At 44.7% G+C, this 21,787-nt stretch overlaps 1 protein-coding gene across 1 annotated transcript in view; it reads right to left on the bottom strand.

Annotated features, from left to right (window-relative positions):
- The window catches only part of MAML2 (mastermind like transcriptional coactivator 2), a 338,311-nt gene that overhangs the window by 98,140 nt on the left and 218,384 nt on the right, over positions 1 to 21,787 (bottom strand). The window contains exon 2 of the mRNA XM_035009336.1: positions 10,446 to 11,939. Coding sequence (XP_034865227.1) covers positions 10,446 to 11,939 — 1,494 coding nt within the window. The remainder of the gene's footprint in view (positions 1 to 10,445; positions 11,940 to 21,787) is intronic.

The raw sequence follows: 21,787 nt of genomic DNA, 5'->3' as shown, positions 1-21,787 counted from the left end.
TCAGAGAAGAAAAAGAAATTCCATAGTCCCAACTCTAGGAATTCCTGGTTCACTGGACAAAAACAGACACCTAAACTAAATTATCATACAATATCAGAATGGTACCGAAAGAACTGGCACTCTGTTGTATGCACTAGAGGAGGAAGAAACAAACTTTACTTGTTTCAGAGTGTGAGAAGGGGTGATGACAGTAACATGGGCAGTTAGGGCAGAGGCTGGGGTTCTAAGACACCTTGGAACTGTCCAAGCAGGTGGGCAGGATCCCATGGCCAGGAGGGAAAAGGAAGTCGTTGGGCAAAAGACATTCATAGGGAGGAGAGCCAGTCCAGTGCAGGAGAGCCTCGGGGAGTGACTGGATCTGGGGTGAAGGTGCATTTCCAGGGAGGCTTGGCCAAAGCAACAGAGATAAACGGAACCTCAGCCACTGGCCTCGGCCCTACGGAGCATGGAACAAGGCAGAATTTCCTAGACACGTGGTCCAGCCCATGACTCGGAGGGAAAAGCGAGTCAGAAGGAGGGAGGCTTGCAATAATGCAAGCACACAGGGAGCAGCAGAGACAGAGGCAGAGGTGAGGAAGAGGTGCGGGCGGCCATCAAATGATGCCTCATCCAGGAAGCCTTTTTTAGTTTCCAAAGCTATAACAGGCGCTTTATTTTTGCATTCTCCGAATATCCTACGGTCACTTCTATCAGAAACCTTGTAACACTACATAATCACTTGTTTGTGTCCATTACCTATGGGTAGGGGTTGTGTCTTGGTCACTGCTGGTAAATTATTGGTGTTCCATATATGTTTCATAAAAGAAAAGAATCATTTGGAATATTGTTGATAAAATTCTCTTAGTTGACTCTTACCCGTATGATTCCCTGTGATATAGGTCAGTCCAGGCTCCAAGAAGAGTGCCTCTGCACACGCCCCTTCCACAGGTTTAACCCATGGGGCAGCTGAGAGTGAATTCTCTAGTTTCTATCCCTGAAAATTGGAACTGTTGGTGCAGGTCCATGGGCAAATGGTGTTTTAAGAGCAGACTTGTTATGGAGGAAGGTGGAAATGGTAGCTTCTGTTCCTTCCTTCTTGGGAGGACAAGGTGATGTGTTGGCGTCCTTAACTGCCCAGAACAGAAGAATGGATGATGGGTCAATGTTGTAATTCATTCGTTCATTGTTCACTAAATATCCCACATAGTAGCCATATCAGAGGTTGGAATACAATGGTGAACAAGATGGACACCATCCTTGCCTTCAAGTAGCCTGCAGTCTCGTTGAGGAAGACACACAAGAACAAAGATAGATGAGGGCTGATATCAGCCAATAGAGAGGAAGCAGAGGTAGCTGCCAGAGTACAGGATGGGAGCAAATCCAGATTGGGAAGCCAGGGAAACCTTGTGGATCAAATGTCTCAGCTGAGACTGAGAAAGCATAGAGTTAGGTTAGCTGTGCAGAGTAGGGCGGTAGAATGTTCTAGATAGAAGGAACAACATATTTGAAGACCTGAGGGTGAGGGAAAGCATGGTACTTCTCAGGAATTGGAGTACACTTTTTATGGCAGGAGCCAGAGTGCAGTGTGTGTGTGAACTTGGCAGGTAAAGATGAGTGAATGGGGTGCCTGGGTGGCTCAGTCGTTAAGCATCTGCCTTCGGCTCAGGTCATGATCCCAGGGTCCTGGGATCGAGTCCCACATCGGGCTCCCTGTTCGGCAAGAAGCCTGCTTCTCCCTCTCCCATTCCCCCTGCTTGTGTTCCTGCTCTCGCTATCTCTCTCTCTGTCAAATAAATAAATAAAATCTAAAAAATAAGATGAGTGAATGAGTGGGTGGGAGTCAAGGAATAAAAAACCTGGGACTGGAAACCAATAAATCTTGGCAGGAGCCGGGTCATGTAGAGCTTTATAAGCTACATAAGGATTTGGATTTTATTCTGAGAAAATGAAGATCATTTATGGGCCTCAGGCAGGTGACAGACATGACCACATTCCTATTTTAGCATGCTCACTCCAGTGGCAGGTTGGCAAGACTGGAAGGAGGCAGGCCAGGTTAGCCAGCACTTGACATGAGAAGGGACAATGGTTAGAAGCTCTTCAGGATATGTTCTGCCCATGGGTATGTCCATTCAGAATTCACTCCTTTGTGCCAGAGGCTGTGGGATAGAGAGATGGGCCTGCCAGCTCATTTAGCCTCATGGCTCTCCCCAACACGGATCCTTTTCCAGGAAAAGTCTCTTCATGCTTGTGGCCAATAACAACTTCAGTGGCGAAATGTCCTCTCCTCCCCCCACTCCCACTTAAGGCTTGCCATAGAACAGGTCTCCAGGAGGTCAGGGAAAAGAGGCAAGTTCAAAACTGATCTGTAGGGAAAGGGTGAAAGAGGAGAGGGTACAGCCAAGGGGAGGGGGAACAGGACAAAGACCCCGAGACACAGAGTAGGAATGGGAGCCCAAGACCGGAGCATGAAGCCCACATGCTCACGTGCGCACCTACACAGACCTGTGGACTACCAAGAAGAAGGGCCAAAAAAGCTCCCTGTTTATGAAGTTCATGTTTCCTAAAGGTGGAGCTGAACTTAAGCTCCTGTGAAAAGCAAACTGTGGAAAATGCCAGTGATTCAGGGTGGAGGGAATTAGCAGCAGAAAGAAAGGGAAACAGGTCAACCACCCCCATTCTTTCTTCCTCGGGGACCTTGAAACTTGATTTTGCAGGATGCACAGGAAAGTAGCCATTGGCTTCCCTCTATTATGCTCTACTCAATTTATTGCTTGGAGAATAAAGTGCCACTTTATTGTTCAGATTCATTGCATGAAATGCAAATATTCAGCCGGAGTTCTCTAATTAGTATCCAGAGAGCTACCTAGGCTCGGTGTGTGTAAGTTTGGTCTTCCCTGCTTAAAATGCACTGTGAAAGAGTAAGATGATTCACTCCCATTACATCTCTCTAATCCTGGTAGTCTAAACATTTGTGCAGTTTTTTGTTTCAGATCAAGAACTCCTTATAATAAACACCTTCTGAATCTCCGATTTCTGTGCCTGACTTTAATTAACCATTAACGTGAAAATTTACTGATTAGTGTACCTGCGAAATGGGTTGTTGCTTCCTTTCGATTTCACAAAAAGAAATCACCACCCCTCTCTACCAAACTGATAACAACTGACATCTGATTAGAAAAGGCAGAACTAATTAGAATGGGTGCAAAGGGGATTGTTTGAGTCACCTACATTAATGCACATTATAGTTAAATATCTGTCAGATTTTCCATTAACCCTCTTGCATTTCCATCCCTGGGATCAAATCTATTTCTTAACCTCATACCCCTTTTTTTCCCTAGTTGGAAACTTCGTATTCAACAGGCTGAATTACGCATTAATGCTTTAAAGGCACAGCTCTTGTTGATGGATGCAACACACTGACAAAGACCTTGGGATGAGAATAATAGAAGTCATTCCCCTAAGTGTGGATTTAAACCCTACGCATTATGATTCCAAGGCTAACATGTTCTTCTTGTTATTGTGTTGATTTCTTTATTGAGGGATACAGGAGTTAATTGTTGCTTTATGCCAATTCATTCTATTGTGTTCTGAGCTATTACATACTCGGATGACAAAATAAAACAGACACGAAAGTGGGATATCCAGCAAAATAGAGCTCTACTCTGTAAAAGGTTAAAATAACACATTCAAAGTTGAACTTGTAGACTTACAATCAGACTGTAGTATATGCGCCCAGTAAGAATTCAGTAAGTATCAGGGACAGACGTGTCCTTCAGATCAAAAGCTCATCAAGGGGTTGGGACCATACCTTCCTGATCTTTTAGATGGGTACAAAGAGGGTTCTTTGCATCACATGATCTTTTCATCTCTAATTCCTGGCACATCGTAGGTGCTCATGAAACTCTCATCATATGAATGTATGCACGAATTATGGTTTTATCCCACTGGGAAACTCTTAAAAGTGACCCTGGACAGTTCTTAAATCTTGATGGATCATGTTAAAGAACAAGAACGGGAATGATTTTTCTTCATCATTTAAAAAAGCTAACCAAACTCCTGAATTTTTTCCTCAAAAAGCAAAGTCACATACCACTCCCCTGGGTATTCTCCATTTTTATCTGGGATCAGAGGTACCAAGAAGCCTGGAAGCAAATCAGCCTAGCAACAGAAGCCAAGAATAAACCAAGCCTGCAGTATGATGAAAAAAGCTCAATTTGAAAATACTCTCTGATTATTTAATTTTTTAAAAAACATTTTTTAATTTTATTTTTTTCCCTTCCCGTATTGTCTTTATTCTGAGTAGAAGTGGTATCGGTGTCCAGGACTGTGCCTGACATATAGAAGCCCTCAACAAACATTTTTTTGAATGAATGAATAAAAACTATTGGTAGAGTTCAGAACAGGGCGGTACTCAATTTAGCCTAAGATCTTTAGTTCATGGCTCTTGGTTGGGCAGATGGGGAAACATAAAGATCTGTGGATTCAGACAAGGCAACTTCAGTGAATTTGCTTGAAGATCCCTCCCTGCATCAGAACTGGCTTACATTTTCTCTGAGGTAGAAATAAACTGGGCACGTAGACAATCATGAAATTTTGAACAGATATCCTAGCGAAGGCCCTGTTAACACAACCCAAACCACTTCTACCTAGTTCCTTAACTTATGCAGCACAGTGGTTATTAACACTGGGCTTAAACTCAGACCAGTTACTAATTGTAGTTCTGAGCAAGTTATTTAACCTCTCTGAGCCTCAGTGCCCTTAAAGGGGGGTTTGCATGTTGGCACAGAGTGGGTATTAAGGTGAAAGCCAACAAATCAACTAACGGAAACTAACAAGACACATGCAAAATCCCCCTCCTGCTAATTTTGCCAATCAAGATTCTTCAGTACAGGTCATATTAATATCTATGTCTGGAAATTTATTTGGATTCTTAGCCCTAGCACTGGTCTTATGGAATATTAAAAACAAATTTTTATTTTCTTTTAAACCAAAAAGATAAATGATGAAATATCAAAAATAAAATGAAAACGCAAACATAATATTCCTGGTCTGCCACGGACAATCCTCAGTATGTATCAGACCTCATCCTTCTTGCCAGCATAGCCCAGCCAAAGTGAGTCATAATGGAAATCACCAAATTGTTAAGGGTCATTTGCAGTGATCACCTAGCATCTCTTGGGTCTCTATCCTAACTTCACTTTAGATTTTATGTCATTTATATCTGACCCATGACCATAGGTTTATTACCATCTTTTGGCTTCACTCCTGGATTCTGAGTATACCCGTTTTGTGTCCCAGCTTGTCTAGGACATTGGCTTGGCCTTGTCTTTGGCCCTTCATGCTCCTGACTTCTTTTGACCTGGTTCTAGCCCTTTAAACCTGAACCCCAGCACTAGTCTAACTGGCTGACCATTTAGCCAGTCTGTGGCCCCCGGCAAAGGGGGTGACTTGCGTGTTATACTGTTGCAGAACATTGAATTCATGATTATTTTCCCACTAGAAAAGGCATTCCCAGCTGATTCAAGGTTCTATCTCTTCTCTGGCACTTTCACTGGGCAATTATAAGGATTTGTCAGTCTAGGAGAGGTCCAGTGATTCCTTCACCCTCAACTGGGTGTTCATCTTTAAGATCAGATATATTCAAAATTACCTTAAAGAAGAAGGAAGGAGAACATGAGTCTTGCCTGATTTATGCCAGGGGTTGATATATAAAGTAGTGAAGGATAAACTTGGCTAGGCAGAGAGAGAGGGGTGAGGTTCTTAATATATGATTGAGGAGCTTGGCTTTAAACTAAGGAGGAAATGTACAAATTTATGTTTCGGTCATAACAAACCATCCATTCCCTGGCTGTGTTCCCTCTCAGAATTCTTAGAGATGGGATAATTCTAAACCAAATATAGAATCCACTTCAGTTTCATGGATCTAATGTTAGAAAAAAAATTCACACTTTTAAGTTTCTGATTATACAGCTCTGACAAAGATCACTTCTTGGTTCAAGAGGTTAGAGCTTTTGGATTGAACTCTCACAAGCCCTAGTGAACCAATAACTCTTTCACACCTTAAACAAGTATCCAGTGACTTGAAGATAAATCAGAACTGCATACATTATATCCCTCTCCTGCCCTCTCCCATAACCTTTAAATCAGAAAGGAAAGGAAATTATAGCCAGGAGGTATTTCCATTTGCCAAGCCCCAAACCTCAGCAAGACAGAGTCACTGAAGACATTTTGTGAAATACCAAATACCATTTGTTCTCTCAGTATCTGGAGAAGGGCTTACTTGAGACCGCCCCAGACATGAAACGATAAAGAGGTCTCTAACAATTTGATTATGCTGCACCCATCTCTCAGGCACCATCCACATCTAGGAGAATGGAGATGGGTACCCAATTAAGACAGACGGACACAGACTCCCCCCCAGTATATTCTTTGCCCGAGCATGCAGATCTGTCTGGGTGCAGCGTTCTGAAGGGTGACGAGAAGGCCATCTTTGCACACTCTGCTCGGTAAATTACAAGCAACTGATCGACAAATTCAATCTACCATCTTGTAGCAGAAAGCCAAGGTTTCCACCATTTCCAAGGTGAAAGAATTCCAATTAGAAAAATCCCATAATAAGTCTTCCTATGTTTGACACAAATTGAGTATGACATGCAGAAAAAAATTTATGACCAGTGCTTTCATTTAGGACACTAGTTGATAAACTTAAGAATTGCTTAATTCCCCATCTTTCCCCTCCTGTGGCTTTGGTCATGAGTAACAGAGATTTTGCTAATTGGAAATGAGAACACACTTTTGTACTGTCTACTATAAAGGGTGGGGTTAAAACTACCCTCCCTGAGCTGACAATACTTAGTAATATACTAGATGAGACAATAAGAATTAGAAAAACCTTAAAAATATGCACATCCAAATGAAAGTTGCTTCTCAAAATTACCATCTTGGAAAGCAACTCATTTATTTACTTTATTGCCTTCAGAGAAAGTTCACAAGCCATATTTGAAATCCAGTCCTATCCTATCACTTATTCCTTGTTTTTGACCCAAAGCAGCATTACCCATCTTGACTGTTTTCAAAGATCACCCTGCCAGGATGAATATTACCGCACTGGTAATAATCCACTCAATGTGGGGCGCCTGGGTGGCTCAGTTGGTTAAGCGACTGCCTTCGGCTCAGGTCGTGATCCTGGAGTCCCCGGATCGAGTCCCGCATCGGGGTCCCTGCTCGGCAGGGAGTCTGCTTCTCCCTCTGACCCTCCTCCCTCTCATGCTCTCTGTCTCTCATTCTCTCGGTCTCAAATAAATAAAATAAAATAAAATAAAATAAAAATAATCCACTCAATGTGCTAAAAGCTCTGAAGACAATAATCCCCAGAGCAAAACCCTGTAACTGTGCTGAACAACAGCACCCTTATTAGCATAAGTCCAGCCCCCCCAAAGGTGAATGCTTTTAAGAGGGCACCACTTATTTGACCATGGAGCTCTGGTACACTTGCTTACAACTCAGACACAGGACTTCCGAATCCTCCCTCTTGGAACTGTTGAACAGGAAGGGACAATTTGATTCAATCTACAAAGTTAGGATAAAGCCGTAAATGGGTCGCCATGTCTGGCATGTACAGAAGGGGCCTTTGGCTTGAAATACTGCTGCCACTTCCACCACTTTTTAAGAGCTTTCTTGAAAAGAGGAAAATTATCTTGGCATCATGTGTCATAGGCACTGGAAACAGTTAAATATCATCTAAGACACTGAAAGATGTATGTCGATTTGGCCATCAGCACCCACTGGTGTGCTTGGGTTCTGGAAGCTTCGAGGGGGATGAAGAGGTCATGAGCGTGGTGTACAGTTGTAGATAGGAGAAATGGAGCCGGAAACAGGACCGAGGATGGCAGGAAGGCTCCCAAAGAAGGGCTGACGGGGTGACCAAAGAGACATATTTCCTGTTGTAAATGGCTTACTTTGGTTAGCTCCATAATGTTCACCCTCAGGAAGGTCAACAGTCACACAGATATTTTTTTATTCTTTTCTATAACAACTCTGAAGGTTAGAGTTTAAGACTTTCTTTATCCCCAAAGGACTTCATCTACCCTGTAGATTATGTAAATACGGCTCACTATTAGAGGAAATATTCTTTTTGAGAATTTCACAATGGTCTATAAGTGGTCATTCATTTCCCAACAAATCCTACCTATGAGCTGTATAGCCAGTGGCTAAAAGCACAACAGACCATCAGAATCCCAGCTCTGCTACTTCTTATCTGTGTGACTTTGGAAAGGTTACTTAGCCTCTCTGTGCCTCACTTGCATCCCCTGTTAAGATGAGAACAATGGGATTTCCTTCATACCGGTGAAATGAGATACCATAAGGAAGCAAGACAGAAGTCATGCCAGTTACAGGGTAAATAATAAACACTACCTTTTATTAATATCCCATTATTTATTATTTCCATTTTTATGATCAGAAGTCTGGGCTTAGGGAGGGTAAATCACTACCCACTCACTATACTGCGGGACAAAAATTAATGAAGGATAGTTTTCTTTTATTCCTCCAAAACTCTTTATGTTAGAACTTGAGACTTACTCCATCTCCTACATAAGAGTAATACTTGTTAAAAATATTCTGAGATCATATATGGCTCTTTCCATGATAATCATAATAACTGCCAACTTTATTCTAAACTCTGGGTGCAAAATTATCTCATTTTTAAGGTATTTATTGATTTATTTTAGGGGCGGAGAGAGTGTGAGTGCACATGTTGGGGGGAAGGCAGAGGCACAGGGAGAGAGAGGATCTCAAGCAGGCTCCCTGATGAGCACAGAGCCCGACACGGGGCACGATCCCACCACCCTGAGATCATGACTTGAGCTGAAATCAAGAGTGGGACGCTTAACAAACTGAGCTACCCAGGTGCTCCTTAATTTTATTCTAAAAAAAAAAAAATCCTAGGCTATATTATTATCACCCCCGTTTACAGGAGAGAAAACAGGCTTCATGAGGTCCAGTGACTTGCTTGAGGTCACACAGCTAGTGAATGTCAGAGTAAGAATTTGAACCTAGATTCATCCAAACCAAAATGACAACTCACGCCATTAGGAAGTAGTTCCACAATACCGTTTATCAATGATTCCCAAATTACCTGTTAAAAAGGAACTTTGTAAAATATACACATGACTCTGCTCAAGTCCATTCTTCATCAACTACAATTAAAAAAAAAACCCACACTTTTTTTTTTAACCCCCCACACTTCTTAAGTGGATAAGAGCTCAAAGCTTTCCTTGGTGCAGAGCTCTCGAATGCTGGCTGAGCATAGTTTTCCCCTGGCACACATCTAGGGCAAAGGTTAGCTTGGCCACGGTCTGTGGTGCTTGTGGCATTCTTGTCTGGGCAGTAGCCACGAAAACTACTCTAGGAATGTGATTGGAATTAGGCTCAGTGCCGTCATAATACCCTGACATATTGTTTTGACGTGTAATGTGTTGTCTTTGTGCTTGCCCACTAACAGAGACCCGTCAAATTACACGCACAAAGCAACGTTCAGACTTTCTTCCTTCCAGGAGGAGTTTCCGCTCTCAAATTCCCTGGGGATCTGAAATTCCTCACTAGTGTGTGCTCTGGAGACACCGAACTATCTCTTCATGCTATTCACGTCTGGGGCAGAATAAAACCTCTGCTTTATGTTAATCACAGGATATAAGGTAACCACTGATATTTTTTTCCTGTTTGTAGTGATGACGATTTCATCATTTAACACTTAATGCAGCCATTACTTTCTCCAAAAGACTTCCCTGATTTCCCCTTGCACGGTAAGACACCCAACCTCTGTGCTCTCATGTTATTAGCCTTTCCACTTAGTATTCAAATGAGAGTTTTAAAGCCTGTCTCTCTCTCTCTCCAGACTGTGCCTGAAAACAGGGACCATGTCTTATTTAATGCACCAGCATGGAGTCACAGCAGGATCTATTACCATGCGTTCGGCATTCGGGCATTTCAGTTGGTTGGTGTGGATGTAGACGGGTCATTAAATACTCTTAATATCATGTCTGGACTTATTTCAATTTTCAGCATAATCACAACATCTTGCACATGGCAGGTACTCAGGACGCGCATGTGGACTTAATGACCGACTTACTGACTGGAGGAATAAACATCAGGTGTATCCGAGTCTTACTGCCAACCGGACACGTCATGAAAGGTCATGAATTACAATGCAACATTCTGAATAAGCAAGAGCCTTTGACCGCTGCAGATCCCAACGAGAGGAATGATCTACAAGGAAATACTAGCTCTTGCCTCCAGATGCCCGGTGTGAGCTGGGCTTCAGGAGGCCTTCGCGGGAATCCCACAGGACCGCCACTATCTTCGCGGTCTCGGTTCTGCCCCAACACGGAGGTTGCAACCAGAGCCTAAGGACCAGGCTAAATGGTCTCCGGGTCCTCTGCGTTTGGGGTAGCAAACTTACGTCTTACCTGTCGGTGCTGCTGGGAGACTTGATACCCCAGGCCTGTGATGGGCTGGTTCTGCATTTTCTGAAGCAGGATCTTTTGCTGCAGCGGCAAGGGGGACCTTAGCAAAGGCTGACCGGACAGGGGCTGGGCGGGCTGGGACGGCGGCGGCGGCGGCGGCGGGGGCTGCTGGCCTGAAATGGAGCTCGGCGGCTGCGGGGGCTGCGGGGGCGGCTGCGGGGGCTGCTGGGGCGGCTGCGGGGGCGGCTGCGGCGGCTGCGGGGTGTAGTGCAGGAGAGATGGCTTAGCCTGGGAAGGCAAAACAGAAGGCATCTGCGGGCTTGCTTGATCTGAGTTAAAATGGAACAAAGGCTTAGTGTTGCCATGCCGGGGCTCCATGGCTGTGTGCGGGGCGTTCATGAAACTCCGACTGAGATCCTGAGGCTTCTGCTGCATGAGCACGTCCAGGTGCCCTCCCTGGGCCGACGGGCTGGCCTTGTACATGTAGTTAGCCATCACCTTCGACTGGCTGCCGCCGCCCGCCACCCCAGGCATCGGGGAGCTCTGCGGGCTGAATGGCTGCTGACCGAAAGAAGGGCTGGGGATTTTCTCCTGCCCAAACGGACCGGGCGATGGCCCAGTGGAGGAGGGCAAGGCCGACCAGGCGGTAGGCTGGTGCTGCTGCAGCCGGGCATGCTGCTGACGGTTGGCCGCGATCTGCTTGAGCTGCTGGGCGTGGGATACTTCCTGCCAGCTCGACAGGGCCCGGCTCGCTCCCGAGGCTGTCTGAGGCTGAGCCTGGCTCTGAGGGACAGAAGGGACCGGGGAGGAAGCGGAGAGCCCGGAGTTGGCCATGGAGAATGCAGGGCCAGCTGATGGGGGCCTCAGCTGAGGGGAGCCCGAGGGGCCCTGGGTTAGGCCCGGGGAGTATTCACTCTTGATCACTGTCTTCTCCATGGGCAAGGAGGGCCTGGGAGTGCTCCTCTGGCTTTGCTGACCCAAGTCAATGTTAAACGGGTCATCCTGCTTGATGGTGGCATTGATCATGTTCTCCAGCTCCAGGTCACTCATGGGAGGCACAGATATGTTGGTCAGTTCATTGAACAGTTCCTGCAGCTCTGGGTCCATCAGCTGCTCTACAGGGTCCTCTCCGTACCTATTGGAAAACATGCTCTCCTGGGTCATCTGGCCATCCATGTGCTTACTGCAAGATAGAGTCTCTCCTGGTTCCTTCTTCACTTCCTTTAAGCCCATATTAAAGATACCATTTCCCGGAGGATGTGTATGGGGTGGCAGAGTGTTAGTCTTCCGCAGGGGTGCTTGGCTCATGGGCAAGCTCCCTGACATAATCTGATTTTGTCCATTATTTACTTGGAGGCCCCCTTGTCCTGCAGAGAGGTTCTCCCCGACGCGGATTCTCTTGATATCAAGGAATGAGTTGTCAACAAAGCCATTGGGCCTCTTACTGTTGACAGGAGACAGGTTAACCACCTGTTTTCTTTTCAAGGAACCCTGGAGCTGAAAACAGAGAATGAAAAAGAAAAATATGAGATATTAGTCCAGATATGCTTTTAGTCAAAAGAGACATGATATTTAAATGTTATTTTTTGTTTTTTTTTTTCCGTTTACACACAGGATGAATTCAAAAAGAAAAAGGTACACATGAAGCACAGTCTGGAATATAATGAAACTCACCAAACAGAATAAATGGTTTCTGGAAGAACGGGTCAATTTGTGATTAGAGATCACGTTGGTTCCCGTTATCGGTACAGAGGTCAATGGACGGAAAATACTTCACATATCATCAGGAGTCATTGATAATACCTACAATTGGTCACCAAATGTGGTTTTCTGGAGCAGGCCAAAATATTCCACACACATGCACACACGACCCCACACAGCAACAGACAACTGGAATGAGCACAATTCTGACTAAGATGGGAAACGCTGAAGAGTCTAAAGGTGGGACACAATTTCCAGTTTCTCTTTTTCACGGATTCATCTGCGAAACCCTTCATCGCTATTATCCTCTAAGTAGGTAATCAGAAGAGTTGTTGTATCCAAGGAGATAGTGTATCTGTTATTCTACTATTTTTCTTCCTGTAATTCCACGGCTTTGCATCCAAGCCCCTGCAGCAACGTCGTGTGGGTGCACGAACGCTGTGAGATTATCCTTTATCAAATGAGACATTCTAAGCACAGATTTTCCTGGGGATTCATTTCTTATGTTGCCTGTCTCGAAAACTTAAAACCAAAACCAAGGTGCAGAGAACCAGTACTGCGCATTAAGAACTCAGGCTCGGGAGCCGGCTAAGCTGAGCTCAAATTCCTGTCCTATCACTGAGTGCTGAGTGATCTTGCCACTCTACGTACCCGAGCCTCAATTTCGTTATCTGGAAAATGGGGGCGATAGCACTGAATTCATAGGAAGAAATGAGACAATGCATGTAGAAGTTTAGCACAGTGCTTGCTATCATCAGAACTCAATAAATTATAAAAAAAAAAATTACTTACTACATTCTCAAAGAGGAGAGCCTCACCAAACCGCAATAGTCACAATCAAATGTTAAAGCACTTGATTCACTAACTCAGTGATTAGATTGCATTACATGGACTTTAGATATTATAGGGAAAGAAATAAGGACCGTACAGTCATACCAGTAAATTAATGAGAAACAAACATTCACCACTGATCTTGAGATCCTTGTTGGTTTGCCTCTCAAGTGAGAGACTATATCTATTCAAGCATGGCTCTCCCAGGGCAGCTGACCCACTTAAATTATTTAATGTTTGTTCAGGATAATTGTAAAATACCTGAGGCAGGATACTTCCCAGATGCAAAATGCTACCACTTTTCTTTTTCTCCCTTTTCACTTGCTACCACTCCTCCACCCTCCTGAAGATTTCTAGGTAACCTAATTAGAAAGTGAAATTGACATAACTGAGCATCTATTATATGCCAAGTATTTTAAGTACGGTTACTTTATTTTTCTTAATCTTTACAACAACCAGATTCGATATGTATTATTTTAGAGCTATTATTTTACAGATAAGGAGACTAAGGCTCAGAGAGGCTAAGTAACTTGCCCAGTGTCACACAGCTAGTCAGCGGCAGAACTGGGCTTTGACTCAAGGTCTGTGTGATTCTACAGCCTGTGCCATTACCACTATATTATGCTCCAATCGGCTTGTTCAGGGCTAGGGTCTGCCCAGCGGGAAGGGACCAAGGGCAGTGAGCAGACAGACATCCCAAATCTCCAGTGAAATGAGAGGAATCTGGGAATGGCCAGGATGCAGTTATAGGGCCAAATGTGAACAGCATGTTTCTTGTCATGTAGCTCATCAATCCCTATTTCAATAATCCCTTATCGTGGTTTTGCTCACTCACAAGCAGTATATAGTTAGAGTGGATGCCCCAGGCTCTTCTAACCGGTTTTTACCTTTTCCCATTGCCGAATGGTAATCAGAGAAAGGAACCTGACCTCAACTGGGCCAATCAGTTCCTGCCACAGAAATTCTGGAATTGGAGAAAGTAAGACCAGGCTTTCTTTGGATGACTGCATTTACAAAACTTGTGAGCTGTTGTTCCAATATGTCAACCAAAGCCTCAGAGGAAGTGAGTCTGTAGAAAGAGAGAAGACTAACACAGAGAAGGGAGACACAAGTTTTGGCAAAATTTGAGGGCTGGGTTTCAATCCCAGATCAGTCTGCCTCTCGCCTTGTTTTCCTTGATACAGTGTGGAATCTTTAGAATAAATCCTCCCTTTTGCTTGAGATAGTATGAGTTGGGCTTCTGTTATTTTCAGCCAAGAGGCCTAACCAAGTCCCATGAAATTTCACATTGGGTGATGAGCAATCTGCAGCAAGGCATAGGTATACTTTGCCCCTGGGTGTGGAGCTCCCCACTCCACCATCTCTGCTGTCTCTGCATGTTTGCTGACGGCTAAGCTTGCTACTCACTGTAGGCAACATCATCACAGAACACCGTCAGCCATCACCATGCTCAGCCGAAACTCAAAGTGGCCCCCGTCTGTCCTCGGGGGTCAGGAAGAGCACAGACTGGAGAGGCTCAGTCATGTTACCTCAAGAGCGGCCACAATTTTTATTCTAGCATAAGTTACATTTTGAAAGGTTTTTCACAACTAGTACAGAACAAACAAAGGAATACATTCTTTTTCCAGATTTGGGTGATTGCCTTTGATCTACTTTCCACTGCTTTGAAAAAACCTGTTCTGCTGGATTCTCCCATTGCTCAGGCCACTCCCTGGGCAGTGCCTTGCAGAGTCTGGGAAGGAGCACCAGCACTTTCTCTAAGCTATCAGGACTGGAGGGGCCGTAACAAATTTAGTGGTGGTAGCAATAATCATCATCATCATAATAGTAATAATAATAATAGCAGTCATTCATTGAGGGTTTGCATGCTAGGCATCATGCTAAGATCTTTGCATGGACAGTCTCATTTAATTCTCACAATAACTAAGAATTCTCAAAACACCTTTATGAGGCTGATATTACTTCTACCCAACCACCTCCCCCTCCCCAATTTGCAGAAGAGAAAATAAAATTTGGAGACTGAGACTTCAAGGTCATGCAAATAATAAGCAATAAAGCCAGGGGCGTCCTCTTGGTTTCAGCTTAGGTCATGATCTCAGGGTCCTGGGATCGAGCCCTGCGTCAGGCTGTGTGCTCGGCAGGAAGTCTGCTTGAGATTCTCTGTCTCTCTCCCCCACCACTTGTGTGCTCTCTCTCTCTAAAAAAAAAAAAAAAGCAATAAAGCCAGAAATCAAACCAGAATTTGCACTGCAGAGCTTGTGCTGTGCTGTAAATGGTACCCTTTATAAACAGGGTTATCTCTTAGAACACTTTCCTGCCCAAAGCTAGGAAATAACAGGAACAGAGGGCATAAGACTTGTCTCTCAGGTATATGTGTGGGGTCACCACCAGCACAGCTGGAGGGATGACTTCAGATGGGGAGCAGAAGTCCTCCTTAAGTGATGCTGGATAAAAGGAATTCCATTAGGACTCCATCAGGCAGGACACTTTACCAGGAGAATTCTGGGGACAGTCTGTGTTCTGCCTCATAGAGCAGAGCTTTCTAATCAAAGTTATGTCACCAAGACCAGTCAAATGCACAGCCTCAGTAGATATCAAGCGACTGGCACAAGACAATCAACGATTCTCAAAGTTCAACCTTTGAAGTGTATCCTTTGCTGGACTAAAGTTTCTCCATCAGATATATGGCTGTGTATTATGGTGGAGGGTCTCCAAAGGTTCTGTTAACAAAATGCAAATATTCTAGAAGAAGTAGAGGAGGAACACAGTTAGTCACTAATACCTCAGTGAGAAATAGTTCATCAGATAATCCAATGCCATTTTACAGGCCAAGAATAGTCCCAGGAGGGCACCTGGGTGGCTCAGTCATTAAGCGTCTGCCTTCGGCTCAGGTCATGATCCCAGGGTCCTGGGATCGAGACCCACATCAGGCTCCCTGCTCAGCGGGAAGCCTGTTTCTCCCTCTCCCACTCCCCCTGCTTGTGTTCCTGCTCTCATTATCTCTCTCTCTGTCAAAAAAAAAAAAAAAAAAAAAAAAGAATAGTCCCAGGAAATGAGACTGAGTCAGAAGAATGAAGACCTGGGTTTAAATTGAGGAGAGGGGCAGGACTAGGAGAGTGAGTGGCTCCACACTTGGACCTTTCTAGTGGCTGGGGTAGCCGGGCTGCGGGAAGCTAGAAGTGTATATCCTGAGTGCCAGAGGGGCCAGCAACTTCCAGAAAGCAGTTATAACATTGAAACAGAAGAGGGAAGAATCTCCAGAAATAAGTCTCTCACCCACGGCTGACTTACCCATTAGGCACTGTTAGGCACGGTACCCAGGGCCCACGGTAGACTTAGGGGCCCATAAAAATGCTTGGATTTCTTTGAAAACAGAAGAGAAATGGAACTTTTCCATACAGAACAGTAATATTTCTTAGACATATTTTTATGTCAACGTGGTCATAATAATTTTTTATTTATTTTCTATTTTTTTAAAGATTTTATTTATTTATTTGTCAGAGAGAGAGAGAGCACAAGCAGGGGGAGTGGGAGAGGGAGAAGCAGACTCCCTGCTGAGCAAGGAGCCCGATGTGGGGGCTCGATCCCAGTACCCTGGGATCATGACCTGAGCCCAAGGCAGACGCTCAACCGACTGAGCCACCCAGGCGCCCCGAAATATAATTTTTTAAATTGTGCAAGGAAGAAGGGGCCCCCTCAGAAGAGCACCTGAGGCCCCCCTAAGTCTGTCACCTAAAAACCACTGTGTACTGATACTTATTTTAAGACAGGTACTCTTAAGAGTTGTGTGGAGTCTTGTTTAATCTTTCCACGGCTCTCTGAACGTGTATTCCGATCCTCATTTTATAAGTGAAGAAATCGTGGCTCCTGACGTGAAGATTACATAGTGAATGATACAGGAGCAGGATGCCACCCCCCCACGCCTGTCTGGCCCCAAAGTCCTTGTTCTTCATCACTAACCACACTGCTTGCCTTCCCTTCAGCCTTCAGCTCGCCACAGGCTGACACTGTTCTGGACACGGTGGACTCAGAGAACCAAGACCAAAGGATCACAGAACGAAGATGTATCGCATACACAGGGCAGGGGTAAGGACATTCGGGACGCACAGGGATGGATAGCAGGGAGTGCCTGGTGACCTGACTGGTTAGAGGTTGCTGGTGAAAGCTCAGGACATCGCCCTCGAGGCTCCAACAGAAGAAAGGGAAGAGACAAAGGGTCACTTGGTCAGTCAGAAAGCTTTAGTAAGCATCCAGAGAGAGTTCTGAACCAGACCCTATCAAATCATCCCTGGCCTTAGGGAAATAGGCAGAGGATGAAGCCAGGGGCAGGACGGAAAGGCTTCACATGAGTACCACATGTTAATATTTACACTTTTCCTGTCACCTAGATGGGCTGAGAAGCAGTCTTCGTTGTGTACAATAAATCTGCACCCAAAGTTTTATGTGTAATTTGTGAGATTATACACATAATATCACCCTTTCACTGGCTACCCAAGGAAAGGGCTTCTTTTGGGAATGATTTCAACACAGCAAGTTGGGTCTGGTTTGCATACTACACAGAAATCACTGGACTTTGCTGCAATCCAACAGACTGTTTCTTTTCACTCTCGTTCTTGTTCTGATTCTCCTACGTGAACACCTCAGTGCTAGTTGAGGCCTGTGGTCTCTGCTGGGGGAAGGCTGAGGCCTGCTCAGGGCCAGGTCCAGAATGACCTACCTGCCCCAAGGGCTGGGGTTGGAGGTGCTGGGACAATGCCTATGGCCAAGAAAAATCCAGCACACAGCCGCATCGGGGCTGGGGTCCCTCAGTAAACTCTCCTTTTGAACAGCTGTACTTTGGTCTTCCAAAGGACTCAAACATAAACTTCCTGGAGGGATTTAAAAAGGCCATTATTGCGCAATCCCCTGGTTTCTGTTTCTTGCCCTGCTCCCTATCCCTTTCCACAAAATAAATGCATTCTTTGTCTCCTGGGCTGCCCTAGAAACAGAGACTATGCCACACAAAGGTAACAATTCAGTCCATAGGTCACATTTCCCCCCCCAAGTAGATTTCTGTCTTTTTCTCGTGCATAAGCACAAGAACCAGATTTACCACCTCTGAGATACTCCAGGGAATGAATATCTTGGTCTCATCATCTGTAAGCTTTCCTCAGGCCATTTTACTCACAGCTGATTAGTGATAGGGTGGGATCCTAGACAGTAGATTCCAGAGCTCAGCACAGCACCAGGAGGTGAGTTGATTCCTCCCGAATCTCTTGCCCCCAACAAACTAGATGGGATTTTTAAGTCCTTTTCCTAAAGGTTCCTGAACACTCCCCCTTCTTACTTGGCCCTTGCAGAGTCCTGAGCTACCTGGTATTGTGGGGTATTGTTTTCTGTCCCTATAGTATTTAGGTTTGCCCAACTAGAGTTTAAGCTCTTTGAGGGTGGGCGCTGTGCCTTATGCTTGACTGGGTTCCTCTCAGCACCCACCACAATGCTGGGCATATTATAGGTGTTCAAACAGTACTTTGTGGGTTGATCTGAGCACTTGGGAAGCTGGATCCTTCTAACGACTGAGCAGTCAAACACTGGTGTAAGAAGAAGGCTGTGGCTGTGGGAACGTTTTCATTTCCAATTCCCAAGCAATTTAATGGTTTTACTAGAGTTTGGCTTGAGTGCTCATGTTCTTCTGAACCCTGAAGTCAGAGGAATGTGAAGCCCCGAGGACCGGAACCACCTTGTCATCCGCATGAATGAAAAGGGAAGGGGCACGTGAGGCTTTGTGACAGACTCTACTCTGTGTTGAGCCTCTGGAAGGGATTCCAAAGTTGGGGTGCAATGCTTAGCCCCATCTCGACTCCATGCCCTATATGAGTGAACTCACGGGAGCTGAAAGTCGGGGCATATATCCTGTACGCTTTTGAGTAACTTCCACTTCTACTTTTTAAAGAAAAAGTAGGAACTTTTCTCTTTTTTGGTAAAAGGTGTCAGGGAAGGCCTGTTAGATCAATTTGGGAAATTGGTTCCGTTACTTTGTTCCAAGAGGTTTGAACTCTGAGATATGTGACTATTTGAGTGAAGAAAATAGCTGTTCTTCGTGAAATCCAAGATAAAATGTTATATGGAAGCAAGAACACTGCCAATTCAGGATCTTTGTAGAAAAAACAAGTTAACACACTGTCCTTCTAAAGACACTAAAGGCCAAGTGCCCCATATTCAAAATGTCTTTAATGCCTCCCCGGCCCCTTTCCCATCTTTCCTAGTTGGCTTGTGGAAGAGTAAGTAGAAGAGCTGGAATTTGCCTCAGCTTTTCTCATCTGTAAAATGGGATTTGCTTATTCAACCATTCAACAGGCATTTATGTGGCACCAAGTATATACTCTGTGAGACGGTCTACATCATAAGATTGCTGTGAGGAACCAAGTGGTTAAAGCATATAAAGAACCTGGAAAATTGGTCTTAGAACATGATGCTCGATAGATGTTAGAACCAATTAAAAAAAAGAGAGAGATTGACCAGTCTGTCTGGAAATAAAGCCGAAAGTGACAACGCAGTGTGATGGTTGCTCTGTAAGGTGTGCAGGGGATTATAGGCACGGAGGGGAGGAAAGGAATCCCTCTCCCTTCCCTTCCAATGACGTGCCCTTTGATATGTAAATAAATATGATGTTTTGTGATATTCTGATATTCTGCTAGCAAGTGTAAACAAAACCTGTTGTTTAACAACAGGGGCATGTTTAAATTAAATCAAGAAGTTCAAAGTAGGATGATTTTCCCACATCGTCTACTATTTTAATGTCATTCCAGATCTACTCAGTGATAACCAGTGTGATTATCCTGCCGACGATATCCTTAGTCATCCTGACGAGTCACTGCAATTGTCGGAAGGCAGGGGCCTGTAGGGACCATCTTTCAGAGATCGACTCTCTGGGTTTAGCAGAAAAATGAACGGAATAGTCTGTAAAAGCCTGACAAACCCAACTGCTTGTGCATGAAATACTTTACCCGTGACTCACTTTTTGCCCAAAACATATCGAAGTGAATCCAAAGTAAATGCTATGTATAAAATGTTGGCAATTCTCTTGAAATCTCGAAATGTCCTCCTCAGCAGAATGTACAGTGTAGCAAGCATCATTAATCAAGTGGCTTCTCTCTCCGCCTTAGCTGGAGGGCCCAGTCCAGAAGCTTTCGTTCGAAGGGGACTTGCTCAAGGTCCATCTCCTTGGTGAGGCCTTGCCCTCCTACTTTTCTTTTTTTTTTTTTTTAAGATTTTATTTATTTATTTGAGAGAGAGAATGAGAGAGGGGAGGGTCAGAGAGAGAGGCAGACTCCCCGCTGAGCAGGGAGCCTGATGTGGGACTCGATCCTGGGACTCCAGGATCATGACCGGAGCCGAAGGCAGTCGCTTAACCAACTGAGCCACCCAGGCGCCCACCCTCCTACTTTTCCACCCGTTCTTTCTCCCTGCTTTCAGGATTTTAGCACTCTCGGTCTGATTTGTTTTTTGCAATTGATTTCAGGTCTGTGAGTTTTTTCATTACAACATCATGCCAAGAAGTCACTGGAAGATAGACTCCTTGGATGTCACTCATCTATTCCCACTAGCCCAGGCCAGCACCAGCCCAGGGAAGCACTCACCGACTGGCTGGTGATCTGACTTACTGGGCACTCAGTGGTCTGGGAATGCGAGATGAGTCCGTTTATGGGGCATATATGATTCTCTGCCATTGCCGTGGACCACACCCCCTTTATACAGCCCATGGCTGATTCTCAGCGACTCTCTGTCCCACTGTCGGCTGAGAGATACTGGAGAGGAAGGGAGAGCATGGATGCTTTAAGAGATGGCTTTCTTCTCGTATGATGGTGGGACTTGGACTCATTCCAAAGCATTGGTCAATTTGAATATCAGGGGCACCCAGATAGCAGAGAGAGAGCCCTCATACCATTCCAGGGTTGTCTATTAATTATTTTGGGGTTTGAACATGACTACTAAAGAACTCTCACCTTTTGGTAAAATAATATAAAACACAGGCATCCCTAACTCCATACTAGAGTGTCCCCTTCATCTTCAGTGGCTTCTCTGACTTAAACAGGTATTAAAGGTCCCTATCATTCCTGGCCTCTTTCTCTCCGATCCCATTCTTCATTCTTCTTCAGGCCCCCACTGCTTAGAGTACAGCAGGCTCCCCAGTAGCCTTCAACCACATTCTGAGAAATTGACCCTGCATTTTGCCCCTCCCCACCCCAGTCTGTTTTCCACATAGCAACAAAAGGGATCTCCTTTTCATGCCCAAGCTTTGGCTATATTACTTATTCTTACTATGTTTTAAATTTCTAAAACACAAAGGGTGCTTTCAGCTTCAGGTCTTTGCATATACTGTTCCCTTTCACTGGAATACTGCACTTCATCTGACTCCGTTCCCTCTTATCAGAGTCGGCTTCTTCTTTTCCTCTGCATCTTACCTTAATGTGACCCTGGCTATGATTTTCCCTGGCCATCCAGCTGAACTGTGTTCTCACTGTTGCTCTCCATGCCAACCTCTTCATTGTTTCAGTCCTCATTACAATTTCCAAATATTTTTATGAATTGGCTTCCAAGTTTTAAGTCCATCTTCCATGTTATAAAATAAGCCCTAGAGAGGGAGGCTTAAGCCATGTCTGTCTTCCTGACCACTGTAACTCATCCTTAGTGTAACCCAAACAAATATGAGGTCAGAAATAGTGTTAAACAACAGCAAACATCTAGAAGGAAACACTTCAAGATGCTGAAGCACCTTCTGATGGTGGGATGGTGAAAGGTTTTTTTCCCCCCATTTTATTCATATGTCTGTG

This window comes from Mirounga leonina, unplaced genomic scaffold (assembly GCF_011800145.1).
Source record: "Mirounga leonina isolate KUSES-001 unplaced genomic scaffold, KU_Mleo_1.0 Mir_153, whole genome shotgun sequence".
In the NCBI taxonomy this organism is placed as follows: Eukaryota; Metazoa; Chordata; class Mammalia; order Carnivora; family Phocidae; genus Mirounga; species Mirounga leonina.
The sequence above is the reverse complement of the archived record's forward strand: the minus strand, read 5'-3'. Positions and strand labels throughout refer to the sequence as shown.